Source organism: Pectinophora gossypiella, chromosome 24 (assembly GCF_024362695.1).
Source record: "Pectinophora gossypiella chromosome 24, ilPecGoss1.1, whole genome shotgun sequence".
Lineage (NCBI taxonomy): Eukaryota > Metazoa > Arthropoda > Insecta > Lepidoptera > Gelechiidae > Pectinophora > Pectinophora gossypiella.
In genome coordinates this window covers 1843723-1859876 of record NC_065427.1, presented here as the reverse complement: position 1 = coordinate 1859876, position 16154 = coordinate 1843723, and the positions used below count along the sequence as shown (strand labels likewise).

Sequence of the window (16154 nt, the reverse complement as noted above, 5' to 3'; positions counted from 1 at the left end):
CCTTCTTATACAACTGTTGCATAAAATACTATTCTCGTTTACTCGGGTACATAATTATTTAAAAATACAATGTAATGGCAAAAGCATAACATAACATAAACAGCCTATATACGTCCCACTGCTGGGCACAGGCCTCCCCTCAATCAACCGGAAGGGGTAAGGAGCATACTCCACCACGCTGCTCCAATGCGGGTTGTTGGAGGTGTTTTTACGGCAAAAGCATACATAAAAATAATTGCTGCTTGATATTTGGATCACATTATGTATTGAACTATGTTGCTACCTATATTGCTTCTCTTTATTTTGATCAGAATATTAATGAGTGGAAGATGTAAAGTGCCTGAGTGTAAAGAAAAGGGTCATCATTTATACGCAAAATAAAACAAAGATAATTCAAATTCAAAAATATCTTTATTCACTAGGTAACATTGTTACACTTTGAATCGTCAATTTTTGCATAACGAACGTCTCATCCGCCTAAAACTACTGCAGCTTCTCACAACCTGTATAGCCGGGGAAAAGAAGCTGCAAGAAAAACCTCGGCACAGGGCCCTAGACGTTCTTTAAAAAAATAAAGAAACATAAAATATTGTTATACAAGTGAGTAATTTAGCTGCCTAATATCAGTTCTCAGACAGTTAATCCCAAGCATTCATATCTTCTAAATAATCACTAACTTTGTAAAATAAACTTTTTTGTAAAGTTTTTGTTTAACTACTTTCTTAAAACAGTTGAAAGGCAAATTCTGGATGTAAATGGGAATCTTATTGTATACATTGGTGCTAATTCCTGTAAATACCATCTAATTTTATTTTAAGTTATATCTGTCATTTTCTTATCCGCCGAAAAGGAAAGGGACGGGTAATCGACAAGCATAAAATTTATGGAACACACGTCAATTTTAAGCACAAATCTAAACCAACCGTCTAAAAATTTTACATCAGTCAATAACCCGACACGTTCATTTACTCATTCTTCCTAAAATTAAGAGCTGTGAATCATCCGTCCCTTTCCTTTTCGACGGATATGAAAATGACAGATTTAACTTAAAATAAAATTAGACGGTGTCTCCAGGAATCGGGGCCATTGCCCCTTAAAAGATTTATATTTATAAAAGAAGCATATGCCCGTTATCCATGAAATTAGAAAGTTAAACGAAGGAAAATCTTTACAGCGCCATATTGTTTTGAATAACGTAGCCTGGATGTCTCTCATTGACGTTTTACTTACAATATTACATGTAATACAGTTTTTATTTGATTTAACTACATTAGTAAAGGTGTTAATAAACTAATCTCAGCTGAGATTGCCATCAAGACCATGTTAAAGTCCCTGTTTTTATATAAGAACTGTCACATTGACATGATCTTGAGAGCAGTCTCAAAGCTGATATTAGTTTATTAATACCACCCTAACAGCGTTTTTGGTTTAAGGGTGGTATTATTAAACTAATCTCAGCTGAGATTGCCCTCAAGATCATGCTCAAGTCCCTGTTTTTATATGAGAACTGTCACATTGACATGATCTTGAGAGCAGTCTCAAAGCTGTTATTAGTTTATTAATACCACCCTAACAGTGTTAGAGCGCGTTTTTGGTTTTAGAGTGAGACTAAACCGTGATAATACAGCACTAGCTAGTTGGAGACGTTACCAGCACAATTTAAATCTATTTGACTTAAAATTTCTGATTTGCGCACGTCCGGGCTCACTAAACATTGTTACCAACAAATACAAATTGGTTGAATGGTCGAAATGCAATTAAATTATGTTATAAAAAAAATGATTCTTATATCTAATATATTCATATATATCTTATATATTATATCTTATTAATTCATCGAATCTTTCAGAAGCTTGGGAGTAAGCTTGTTAAATCGCGAACACTTTCTTAACCTCTTTAAGAGGGATAATGTTGTCAAGCGAAAAGCCATTAAAAATCCCAAAAAAGTGCTAATTATGAATTGAATATGCACGATTGTCCTATGACTTTATTCGACTATGCATTGCTGTAAAAGTAGATAACGAAAAATCACCAACCACCATGCATCCACAATAAACGTTTTATGCCTGGGAGTACGCAAATATATTAACGGCGTTTTCTAAACTAATAAGACTAGCGGTTTCACTAACAGGACATAAAAAATTGCGTCATCAAGACGAGCTGTGTGAAGGAGAAAGCTTTACAGTATTGCAAATTAAGCCCAATTCACTTTATAAGCTATTGAAAAAATGTATGTAATCAATCATTAAACACAATTCCAGTAAATACTCTTAAACTTAACAATTACAAATAATTAAAACTAAACATACTATAGGTGCATAACAATAGCTAAGGCTTAATAAAAAAAAATCAATTAATACTTTTTTTATTGCTCGCTAGCAATGAAAACGGGGGCGGTAATAACAAACTCTTCTGGTTAGTATAGAATCGCGTGGAAAACGATGTACTTCGATTCAGACGAATCGAACAGAACTACTAGTACTCATTACTCATTAGTTACTCATAGACCTAAATAATTAATAAATATATATTACACAATAAACTTATTTTGATCGGGTATATTGTTGATCAAAATATTTAATAAGGTTAAAACAATTGGCTAGTTTCCAACTAGTCCAATCAGTTTCTTTTTACTAAACATGAAAAGACGAAATTACTAGGGAATTTGTATGAAAAAGCATCCTATGACGTCATAAAATGTCGCAATTATTATTACATTTTTCTTTATTAAAATTCATAAATAAGTTTAAATAGGAAAAAGAAAATGTTTTTCGTGAGTTTTATATCTATCTGTCTTTATTTAGTAATTTATCCTTGACCTAGGAAACTACTCAATACCTTATACTGGATTTGGATTTCCCGACGTTTCGGCTGCGTTACTGCGACCGCGGTTACGGCCCAAACCCTTATTCTTACATACACCAAAGCTTTCTCATTCATACGGCTACTTGGTTAAAGCGGTCACTCTAGCCACAATAGGGCCAACTTCGTAAACTAGACATTAGTGTAGTGATGTTTTGTTCTTGATTTGACCGCGCATGCAGACCATCACCACCAGCCGAAACCAGGTGGGTCACGTCACGGTATCACTACACTGCTTACACCACTTGGGTGATACTTCAAGATCGTTATTCGTTGATTTCGCCAGCAGGATCTTTAAGATCTTTAAGAGTAAGCATATGAATGCTTACTCTTACGCCATGCCAGGGGACTTTGCCGGCTTATTAGTAATCCTGACACCAGGGTTTGTGCTCATTGACCTCACAACCCATACGATAAAAGAAATATGAATTATTCGGAGTTGTCGTTAAAGCCATCTTTCCAAGACAACCTACCAACCAAGGCTACCAGAGAAATCATTGAACAATTTCATCTTGAAGAATCACCCATTTGTATATCGGATTCTATAGTCTGGCCGCGAGCGCTGTACCACGCCTTAAGTTTTGGGATTACTTGGGGGCTTTTGAAAGGGGTCCTACTCGTAATGCAAAGACAGAAATCAAATAGTAGTCCGACCGCGCAGCTGTATCCGCGGTATAACGTGAGCAGTCAGACAAAAGGTGCGATTTCGAAGCACGTATCAGCCTGCAAAAGGCAGCGGCCGATGGACATGTTGGCCATTGTATGGGACCAGTTCCGGCATCAGCGTCATTTGCCGACTGCAACGACCGGTGTTGACTGACTTCAATGTCGGAATCGTTCTTATAAATTTCCATGCTGATCAGTAGTGCCGTCGTGTCCAGCGGCCGCTGCCCTTTGCCGACTGTTGCGTCTTGGGGAATCGCACCCTAGAAGTAAATTTTGGCGGATCCTAAAAGAAAGAGGCAGTCAATTGGTCGACAGCTGTTAATCTCCACACAACGGTCATTTTGAATTAAGTTCAATATCAACACTTTGGCTCATACTTTGAATCTGCCCAATAGTCGATTGAACGGTCCGTCAATATTTACATTATAAATCTATTTATTCCAACGCCACGTTAGAAACCGTCCACCAAGCTTCCTTAACACATTACTTGTCTAGTTTTAAGTGTCGATCGCACCATACGCATGGCTTTACAATACTATTATTTAGGCTTTATTTTGATTAAAAACAAACCCCAACCAGCACCCGTCCGTCTTCACATCAATGTTGCCACAATAATTATTATGAACTATTTACTTCAAACTCTATAGGGTTATTTTTTATTATCTCTGATACTATGAAGGATCCGTGATAGCATTGTCCAATGTCCAACAGGCCATAATATTACATTTTACAACGATTGACCATTCATTAAAATTAACCGATAAAGGACCGGGCAAACACAAGACGTCCTGTAGGCCTAACATGCGTAAGGTGATAAAATTTTGTCGCGGTCATTTTGATTCTGACGATAAAATTATGTTTTGTCGATTGATGCTAATATGTAAACCCAAATAAGTCATGTCGTTCTGTCAAAATACACGCATGTTAGGGAAAAAAACAAACTTATCAATTTCGACAAAATGTATTCAATCGATCGATAATTTTATCACACTGCGCATGTTAGCCCTACTAATTTAAATCTCTGAGAATATTTGTCATGTAGCCACATCTTGGATAAAATTGTTCACAATTATAGCTATATGGATCATTGAAAGTTTCAAGGGTCAAGAAATAATCCTGTATTTGTGTTTGTAAATGTGTATGACTTTTTTGTACGAAGTTGTGTTGGCTGAACTAGCACGTTTTGCCCCATCAACGTTTGTCCTTTTGAGTCCTTGCTACATGATATACCTATAAAACCCTGCAATTTTTGAAGAATGTTGCCATATATCCCCTTTTGTACCTACAATGTTGTACAGATTATTACTTCACTATTATGCGAAAGGTAAAGCATCACTATAGAAAAACTCACATTACATGCGAAGGAAGCATTTGTTAAAGAAAAAAAATCACTAATTTACTTTCCCGTAGAGAACAATTAACTGTTTGTTTCTGAAACTTTAAGAACATATCTATCTTCTATTTGGAAGTCATAACATAAGATTACACACATACAAAAATAAACCGCTTGCTACAGTGCAACGTGGTCTGCACGGCTACCGCGACACAAACAACGCGAATAGGCTAGTTTCCAACTAGTCAAATCAGTTACTTTTTACTAAACGTCAAAACACAAATTACTATGGAATTTGTATGCAAAAGCACACTGTGACGTCATAGAAAAACATGATAAAATATCGGGCTTATTATTACGTTTTTCTTGATTAAAATTCATAAATAAGTTAAATAGATAAAATAAAATGTTTTTCATTAGTTTTAGATCTGTTTTTATTTAGCAATCAGAATTTCATAATTTATCTTGAGCTTAGTACACAATGCAGTTATATAGAAGGCTTCAACACAGCGAATATTATCAACGTAAATAGATGTTTTACGGTTATTGGTTGCCGTGTCGCGAAGGCTGGCCTTGACACAACACTTTCGCTGCGTCCAACCTGAAACTTCCTTAGATTCGAGTACTCTTCACCTGCCCTTTGCAATATAATACAAACAGATGGAAAACAAAGCTTCTTCGGCCTCATTGCTAAGCATTCTTAACAAAATGACTTAATAAAAACAACGCTCAATTCAAAGTGAAATAATAATCTGCACGCATCACCCAAGCTTTGTATGTCTGTGTATACCAGCCTTAACAGAGTGACTGACATACGTTACTATATACAGCTAAAGTGCTAATGCGTACCGGACAAACCCTGGCGCAAGTGCAAGCTCACCTGGACAAAGAAGGTGCCTCCGATCTGGTGGTCGACCTCGTCATCAAGAGCACCAATCGACAAGCTATCTTCCTTGAGGCGATACAGTTGGGTAAGACAAATATTTTGTATTCGTTATCAATAAATGTCATAAAAACAAACTTAGTATATTTTCGATAGGGATTATCAACGAACACTTATTGAAAGTTAAGATTTTAGTTCATGTAAATGATTACTATTGATTGAGAAGGGAATGTTAGGTTGGTTTGGACACGTAGAGTGGATGAAGGATAATAGAATTGTGAAAGCGATATATAAAGCGAAAGTTGATGGTAGGGCTGGCAGAGGAAGACCTAGAAGGACTTACATTGACTAATTTGGAGATGTCGTTAGAAAAGGTTTAGTACGATCAACTCTGAACCGGCGTGCGTGTATGAAGCGATTGATGAATGTGGAGGAAGCAAAAGAAGGATAAGCAAATGGAATTCTATAGTCTCTGCTTACCCGGCGTGAGTTTATGTATGTAAATGATTTACAGTTCATTTTCTTCGTTTATCAACTAAATTATGCAACTGTAATAATGACGTCACATTGCACTTACGACATTTTAAAATGAAATGCTTAAAAACCAAAACTATGACTGAAAATGTTAATAAAATTAAATGTCATAAAACACGTTTAATTTAATGATTTTAATTTGCAGGAATCGCCCTCCTAGAAGGCGGTAACCCCATTATTCAACACAGTATATTCACAAAACTACAAAACAACGAAATGTCACAGGCATTTTTCAAGGTACTTATTTATTTCATCATCATCAAGTATGTAAAGAGAAGTCCTGGGTCACTCATTGATTTATCTCGTATTGGTGCAGGGCGGACAGTGCCCCTTCTATACACATAAACAGCCTATATTCGTCCCACTGCTGAGCACAAGCCTCCCATCAATCTACCGGAACGGGTATGGAGCATAATCCACCTCGCTGCTCCATTGCGGGTTCGTGGAGGTGTTTTTAACGGCTAATAGCCAGGCCAACGCCTTAACGTGCCCGGAATCATCTTATTTTTTCAGACTATAACCCCTGTCCTTATATTATTATAGTATTTTTGCATATTTTACGACAAATAGTCTCTTTGTGATGTAGACAAGAGTATAAGGACGAATTTAGAGAATAAAGAAGATCCATGCGACCTGAGTTACTAAGGTTTCTACGTCAATTTAAGTATGTGTGTTTATATATATTTGTATGAATGTTTTGTGCAGGTATTCTACGATAAAATGCGGGAAGCACAGCAGGAGATCAGGTCGTTGGCTACTAGCAGCACGGCCGCTACTAATGCGGATAAACAAAGGAACAACCACGCTGACAAGCAGAAGCCCACCTCCGAAAATGGTGAGAATATTTACTTGCAGATGCGCGTGAACTGGGAGCGATCAAAAAACATATAACGCAGTTATTTCCCGGTTTTTTAGCGGCAAATCTACTACAGGTCACGTCAAAAACATCTTCCCAAGCAACTCATATTGAGTATACAAACTATCAGAGAGTGTGGCGACGAGTGACCACGTATATTGATGACGTCACCGTGTATTCTCATCATCATTGGCCTCATACGTCAGTTCCAGACGAATCATAACTATCATAGTCACGAAGTGATGCATTTTTATTCATGGTTGTGCAACTCAATTCTGGAGCGACAAATTCTACCGCACTCTCTGCAGAAGAAGCCACCAACGCCATATTTGAAGCTGTTTGACACGTGCATGCATAAGATTACGTCTATTTGTCGTTGAAGTTGGCAGAGCAGGCGGAATTCCACTTACTACAATCCGGACTCAACCACTTTCGCTTCTTCAACTCTCATCAAAGACTTCCTTTCTCTCAGATCTCATTTGACTAGGTTGTCATCTACCCTTTGGCTGCAATGGTGGTTGTGCCGCAAAAGGTTGTATTCAAAGTATCGAACTGTATATAGTAGAGAGCGACTACGTATCGACGATTCAAGAGTAATACGCTGGAAGTTGTATATCTGCATCGCGCTCCATCTCCGTTACCGCGTTTCAGGCCTCGATAAGCGCCATCTATATGATATGTGCGGAACTACTGCATGCTCTTTCTAACATGATGGACGATGGATTGATCGTCTGTCACCACACTGTTCGTCATAATAGGTGTCTTGGGACTTATCAAGTGTACTAATTTGTCTTCTGGTTATTTGGGCGATAAACTTTGAAAAAAATTGGTAAGTAATTGAAAGTAACGTAAAATGAAATTCATGGTAGGAACAGGTAAGAAAGTAAGGAATGAGGAATGAAGTACCTAATTGGTACAGGTAAGGAATGTAAAATGAAATTGTTGGTACAGGTAAGACCACGCCGGGCCCGCTGGTGGTCGGCGAGGAGATGGACGAGGAGGTAGCGACGGCCTGCGGTTCGGCTGTCAACGCGTACTCCGACATACACACGATGTCGCACGGTGAGTGCGATCGTATCCGCCCGTTCACTAAAGCTCGCACATTCACTGTACTTATATTCATTCATCCTTCTAATCAGCTCGCATCATCTACCTGCACGGCTAAAGCTTCTATTCCTTTCCTCCGCTCTTCTTTCAGTCTCACTTCTTCCAAGCTGTCAAGTACCAGTTCATCGCGCCAACCGCCGTCAGACACGATGCCTCTTCGAAATCATCCGACATAGACAGCCCATTCCTACTTCAGACTAGAACCCTGTAAATTTTATTACCCGTTTTTGCCATATTTAGAAAAAACATCTCCTTATTTTTCACCGAAAATTTCATTCTAGGAACTGAATAAGTTCTGATACCTTTATCTATGCTCTTTTTTTATGATGCTCTTGCACCTAAATATGTTGACTTTGACTAACAGTTCGAATTGAAACAAAACATCGCTCTGTATTTCGGAATAGTAGTAAAAACAAAAATAATAACTATCTCTTTCATGCTCATAAGCTCGGTCGCGTGGGAAAGAGACAAAACTTGATTCTTGACGCGTATGTTGTTCGTCGACACCGATGTACAAATATGACGCATGCGTAAGCTTTAGTTAACTGACTTGTACTTAAATCGCGCACTCCATCGCTTATACTTACACTTATGACATAACAGTTTCTCACACCGCTTCTCCTCCTTCTCCTCAGCCATAACAGCTTCAACACAGAATGTTCATTTCTAAAAATGTTCCTTTTCTAGGACTTTTAAGGCAACAATTACATTGGCAAAAATATCGTTATTGTGGTTCTTCTACAACTTAAATGTACAATAAACATTTTCTTTTTATTCGAATGACAGACGTTAAGAAAGTGTCATTGATGTAGCAAGCTAACCCAGAGGATGCCTATTCAGACTTGCCTTGAAAGGAACGTTTTGAAAAAAGGACTTTAACTTTATCTTTTCTCATTTTCAGTACTTATTATTTTATTATTTGCTGCTAAAGACAGTAGCTCACGTACCGACTATCCTGCTGAAAAACTGAACCACCAAAGTGCGTATCGACACGGGTGTCCAGAGGGCTGTAAGTAAGTCGTCTGTATGTGTGCAGGGTCGACAGTTCTGGAGGAGATATTGGCTGAAAAGAAGCGTTCCGGCGGCAGCGCGGACGAGCTGCCGGCCAAAGTGGGCATAATGAAACCCATACTGCGCTTCCTGCAGCTGTTATGCGAGAACCACAACCCCGACCTGCAGGTACACTCACACACTTCACATACTCGCTCCCACAGTTACTGTCCCACTCTCATTCACTAATACGCAAGCACGGAGTCAGAGACACACACAAACACTCACACACACTCAATTCAGTACAGTTCTCTTACCGCAAAAACTAAATTGTCATAACATACCATAGGCTCACGACTAAATACCCAATTGAAGTTGTCAGAGGTACATCCATCGCAAGATGAACTAAGTACCCGCACCTCACGGAGCTTTCTGTTAGACCAACGTGATAGGTGGTGAGCCGTATCGCCGTCTATGACGGTCGAGACAACCGTGTTAGTGAATACTGCACTTACTGAATTGATCACCTTGTTTTTATTTCCTTCACCATTTCACGGTACAGCAGCGGGTATGACATCCTAGACCATTTGAAACATCAACAAAGCACCAATCTCTTCCAGAATCTTCTCCGCAACCAGAACAACAAGTCCAACTTCAACCTGGTGTCGGAAACGCTCATGTTTCTGGATTGCATCTGCGGGTCTACTACGGGTGGTCTCGGCCTACTCGGACTGTATATAAATGAGGGCAATGTCGCCCTCATCAACCAAACTCTCGAGACCCTCACAGAATACTGCCAGGGTATGTACCATTGGAGAAAAAAATACATTACAAAGCACTTATTTTCAAAAATATACAGACAGCAACATTTAAAAAGTCACTTCGGTTTGTATGTGGTGATTTGCATTGGAGCACCACTGCGAATTATAGTAGAGAGGAAACATGGAAGGCTTTGACCAACAGACGCAGGAAATGCTATCTACATGGATAAACACCGTACGTCTATTGTTCGAAGCCTTCGGTACAGTTCGCATCACGTGGCGAGGGTCTTAATTTTCTCATAACATACACTAAATAACTTACATAACATATTATGCTACATAAGTTCACAACTATATTCTCGATTGGGTTGGTCACATGTCTTTCCGCTGAGCTTTCTGTTAGACCATCGTGATAGGCGAGCCGTATCACCGTCAATAATGGTCGATCCAACTGTCTTAGTGGAAATTGCACGTAATACTTTGCATTAACACGAGGTTCGAGCCGGCCCTCGTCGTTTTAGGAGCAAGCCGGTTACAAAAGACAACAGTGTTGCATATTTATCTCTCGCTAACAGGTCCATGCCACGAAAACCAGAACTGCATAGCGACCCACGAGAGCAACGGACTGGACATCATCACGGCGCTTATCCTCAACGACATCAACCCACTAGGCTCCACTCGCATGGAGCTCGTGCTCGAGCTCAAGAACAACGCCTCCAAACTATTACTTGCAATCATGGAGTCAAGGAACGACTCTGAGAGCAACGCCGAGCGAATACTATACAACATGAATCCCAAGCAGCTGGTTAGTTCCACATTTCTTCGCTGAGGGCGTTGCTAAGTTTCAAATTTTACGCCGTTACCCGTCCGAATGAGGGACTTTAGAGGCTACGTTCCCCAAAAATAATATAGATGACGCTGTTCTGATTTAACGTGATAATTACCAATTTTCTCATTGCTAGGGGTACATAATTATTCAAAAATATAATCTAACTGCAGAGGCATATGAAAATATTTGTTGCTTGTAATTTGGATCACATTGTTGCCAGCTATATTACTTCTCTTTATTTCGATCAGAATAATAATAGGTGGAAGATGTTTTGTGCCTAGGTGCAATAACAAGGGTCATCATTTATACCCAAAAACAAAGATAAAAGTTGCATTATGTCTGTTATCCATGAAATTAGAAGATTAAACGAAGGCAAATCTGTATATTTTTTTTTTTTTTTTGGAGAACGTCGCCTTGAATGCCCCTCATTAAAATAATGCTCAAATACCTCTTTACTAATAATAAAAAGTTTTAAAGTTTTACTTCGGACCTAATTTATAAAGGTAAATAACAAAAGTCTTAAATCTAATGTCAATAGTACAATAGACACGCACATCTAAACTTATTTCTACATTGCTGTAAATACATAACTAGGCAGTTGTGATGGCGGCATAGAATAAGGCATAATACTACGTATAGAACGGCAACTCTCTGCTCCCACCAGCGTCTGAGCTAGGTTTACCTCACCCCCCTCAGACATAGTTTAGCCTTCAATCGTATGGGCGTCAGACGTCACACACACAGATGCGCTTGTACGATAACGTCAATGCGTAGTGTCTGCGGTGCGGAGCGGAGAGTTACCTTTCTATACGTAGTATTATTATTTTTTTATTATTATTTATTGTATAATGTTGTTTGTGACGGGATAACCTATAAAATGCTACTTAGGTTCTATGACGATCTTGTGACGTAGCGAGTAGGCGCCGCTACTTCAAAAGCGCACCCCTGATGCCGGGCAGCAGCGGTATCAGTACTGGTTTGGTAGGGCTCTAGCTAGAACATCACCGATTGAGAAATTGGTCGGTGTACTGCAGAACGGAAGGCGATTGGGGCAACCACCGTTCTACACGCCCTATCTATGGAGTAATGGCGGTTACTCCACCGACAAGAGCGCAGCTCTTAAATAAAGAGAGAGAGAGAGAGATAATGTTGTTTATGTTATGTTCGCAGGTAGATGTTGCGTGCTCAGCCTTCCATCAAGAGAACGCGATGGACGCGGACTCGGACTCGGATGATGAAGCGCCCGTACAGGGCGTCTCGCCGAAGGAAGTTAGTATAACACTGTCATTACAGTGTGTGACTGCTGCAAGAACTATCGATAGGGTTCCTTCTGACTAATGCAAGAACTATCGTTACTATTGATAGTAGATAGTATTCCTTCTGACTATTGCAAGAATTATCGATAATAGATAGTATTCCTTCTGACTATTGCAAGAACTATCGGCCCTATACAGGGTGTTAGAGGCATCGTAACGAAAACTTTAAGGGTGATTCAGATGATGATTCTAAGTTGATTTCAAGTGGATTTTTTCGTACGATGACGATTTTGGTACAATGTCACTAACACTCTGTAGATAGTACATAGTTACTCCTTCTGCCTAATGCAAGAACTATCGGTACTATCGATAGAAGATAGTATTCCTTCTGACTATTGCAAGAATTATCGATAGTAGATAGTATTGCTTTTGACTATTGCAAGAACTAGTTCAAACTACCGGTATTGCAATAATTAGAATAATATCGATTTGGATAGTGACTAACTTCGATACTATTGAAACTATCAATACTATCGATATTATGGTCTTTTTTCGTCAACTATCGATAGCGGCGTGTCGATAGACAACACTAGTGTACTGACACGGTTGTGACGTGCAGGTGGGCCACAACATCTATATCCTGTGCCACCAGCTGGCGACGCACAACAAAGAGCTCGCGTCCCTCGTGCGCTCCCCCGCCACCGGGGGCAACGCCGCCCCACTGCAGTACTACCGGACTCACACCGCGCAGATAGAGGTACAGTATGATGGACCATTGACTACAATGTCGCGTCTGCACTACATCACCCGAGCATAGAGTAAGGAATAATACTATGTATAGAACGGCACACAAGACATAATAGCCAGAATTGCAATAGCCAAACAAGCATTTAACAGGAAAAATACATTTTGAAAACCAAAAACATATCATTAAAAATAAGGAAACGGTTTATTAAATCATATATTTGGAGCATTGCACTCTATGGAAGTGAAACGTGGACTATGACACAGAGAGACAGAGAGAGATTGGAAGCGTTTGAGATGTGGTGTTGGCGAAGGATGGAGGGTATAAGCTGGACTGAAATGGTGTCAAATGAAAAAGTGCTGGAAAGAGTTGAAGAAAAGAGAACCATATTGAAGACTATAGAGAACCGGAGAGGAAATATGATTGGCCACCTGATACGACACGATTCATTTATAACAAACATTATAGAAGGAAAAATTGAAGGGAAGAGAGGAAGGGGTAGACCTAGGATAACATTTATGAAACAAATAAAAGAGAAGGTGCAGGTCGTGTCGTATCGGGAGGTGAAGGTTTTGGCGGGAAGAAGAGAGGAATGGCGGTTACTCCACCGACAAGAGCGCAGCTCTTAAATAGAGAGAGAGATAGAACGGCAACTCTCCGCTCCCCACCAGCGGCTGAGCTAGGTTTACCTCATCCCCCTCGGGACATAGTTTCGTCTGCAATCGTATGGCGTCAGACGACACACACACAGATGCGCGTGTACGATAACGTCAATGTGTCTGTGTAGAGTGAGGTAGTTGTGACCCGAGTCACACTCCAGACAGTCCGTACAAAAATCTCACTCTTACCGTGTGCCACCTAACGCGTAAGTGAGAGCAAGACAGACAGTCCGCGCGTTCCCCCTTACTCCTTAGCGGCATACGGCCATTAGAACCCAGAGGGGGTGAGGTCGGCGCTCGGTACGAAATGGTGCGGGGCAGATAGTTACCGTTCTATACGTAGTATTATTCTTTATGCTATGCCCGAGTGTAAGACGTCACGTGAGTTCGTTAAATAAGTCATAACACCTTACGAAATAACGTAGATTCAAACATGTTAAATTGACCTTCAGCAAGTTTATCCTTGACAATTACAGTGAATAAATGATTCTGATTTCTGAGTTACCAAAAGACAAACAAACCGACCTACTCATAAACATAAAGAAATGTAAATTTACCTTAAAGAGTTTATATTTTGGTTCTAAAGACATGTACTATTTTAATCCGAATTGTTTTGTATTAGTGTAGTGGTGTCGATTCATTCTTTCAAATATAATGCTCCCAGATGAAATAGTCGTGAGTTCATGTTATGCATGTTAAAATTGATACGACTTAAGTTTTTAGTATGCAGAGTCCAGAAGTTAAATTATGAAACGTTCGCAGATCGTGAGAACAGACCGGAGTATGGAACAGATAGTGTTTCCCATCCCGGAGATCTGCGAGTATCTTCCCGCAGATAGTAAGCACAGAGTGCTGCAGAGCGCTGAGCGAGATGACCAGGGCAGTAAGGTGGCGGACTTCTTCGGGCGGCTTGACAATCTCTTCCACGAGATGAAGTGGCAGAAGAAGCTCCGAGGTATGGACACATTATTGTTGGCCATTTTACGACTTTCCATAGAGAACTGTCAAAATGGGATATCGTAATATAAATTGAAATATGAAAATCTTCAATTCATATTACGAGCTTGTAAAAACAAGCAGTCTATACTGCGCGAGCAACTTCTTTAGGTGTCGCAATTGATTATACTTGTCTTTAGTATAAGATGTAATAGTATAATAAGTGGGATTAATGTCGGGACAAACCCTTTTAGGGTTTTCCGATGTTAACTGTTTAAAATGTAACATTAAATTGTAACAACGATAAATAAATAAAATAAATAAATAAAATCCATAAGTGGCCATTTTACGATTTGCAATTCAATTCATAATAGGAACATAATATTATTATGATTCATCAAAAGTGCCCTTTTTAGCCCCCTAGAGCGCCCACCATTCACCACTTTGTAGGTATTTACGTCGCTATGCTACAACCACGCAAGACCCTTATTTTGGTGTCAAAAGTGCTGTTTCTTATTTTCTACTCCTCAGCCGTAACACTATGCGAAATGACGTAGCGTCGTAATGACTACTGAGAGGGATGATTCAGACCATAAGTCTGAGTTAATATCAAGTGAAATTTTCCGTCGCAAAATTCATGTTTTTTTTTAAATTGTTTACAATTATATACTTCGCAATTTGTGAGACTGTCCTTTGTTTGGTAAGGACTTTTCAGGCTTGAATCACCTGATTGTCCGAAAAAGTAAGATGATTCCGTGCTTCGGAGGGCACGCTAAGCCGTTGGTCCCGGCTATTAGCCGTAAAAACACCTCCACCAACCCGCAGTGGAGCAGCGTGGTGGAGTATGCTCCATACCCCCTCCGGTTGATTGAGGGGAGGCCTGTGCCCAGCAGTGGGACGTATATAGGCTGTGTGTGTGTGTGTGTATATACTTCGCAAAGTGGAAAATTTCACTTGGTATTAACTCACAATAATGAGCTGAATGACTCTCAGTATTCGTTACGATGTCACTTACACCCCGTACAAGTACATACATGTAGCCATACAAGTAGGAATGGGCGTTAAGTTGGGTTAGTTAATAGTTTATCTTATTTATACTCTAATGAAAGTAATATTTTTTCTTATATATCTAGCAATGAAACGTTTTTTGAAGACATAAAATAAAAAAGCGAAATAAACAAAAAAATATTTATTTTAATGCATACATTACACAGGTAAAGGCATCAATCATTTGTCAGTCTCTCAACCAGCGGTGTTCTGTCCAGATGATTTAAATATTACAACAGGCTAGTTTCCAACTAGTCAAATCAGTTAATTTTTACTATACGTCAAAACGCGAAATTACTATGCAATTTTTATGAAAAAGCACACTGTGACGTAATAGAAAAACGTGATAAAATGTTGGACTTAATACATTTTTCTTGATTAAAATTCATACATAAGTTAAATAGAAAAAAAAAATTCGTTAGTTTTAGATCTGTATTTATTTAATATGTAGTATCATGTACCCGCTTACAGTCATGAGCAATATCATGTACCCGCTTTAGAGCCCTGTCGCACTATCATATTTGACATTTAATGAGACTTACGGTTAAATTTGTCAAAAAAGTTAATGTGACATGTTTTAAGTTTACGCGGTTATTATCATAATTAAAGCACATAATAACGGGTTCTTACCGCGTTTAAATGGGGATATGAGACTCCCCATTCACCAGAAGAAGGGAGAAGGGAGTCTCA

General features: G+C 39.3%; 1 protein-coding gene across 2 annotated transcripts in view; it reads left to right on the top strand.

Moving 5' to 3' along the window:
- LOC126377795 (inositol 1,4,5-trisphosphate receptor) overlaps positions 1 to 16154 on the top strand; it is a 119344-nt gene that overhangs the window by 88251 nt on the left and 14939 nt on the right. Inside the window, exons 41-50 of one of the 2 annotated variants that reach the window (XM_050025631.1) lie at positions 5692 to 5832; positions 6424 to 6515; positions 6984 to 7113; positions 8086 to 8196; positions 9278 to 9420; positions 9852 to 10032; positions 10568 to 10797; positions 11992 to 12090; positions 12697 to 12834; positions 14244 to 14436. In XM_050025631.1, coding sequence (XP_049881588.1) covers positions 5692 to 5832; positions 6424 to 6515; positions 6984 to 7113; positions 8086 to 8196; positions 9278 to 9420; positions 9852 to 10032; positions 10568 to 10797; positions 11992 to 12090; positions 12697 to 12834; positions 14244 to 14436 — 1458 coding nt within the window. The remainder of the gene's footprint in view (positions 1 to 5691; positions 5833 to 6423; positions 6516 to 6983; positions 7114 to 8085; positions 8197 to 9277; positions 9421 to 9851; positions 10033 to 10567; positions 10798 to 11991; positions 12091 to 12696; positions 12835 to 14243; positions 14437 to 16154) is intronic. The other variant, XM_050025632.1, reaches the window with a different exon arrangement.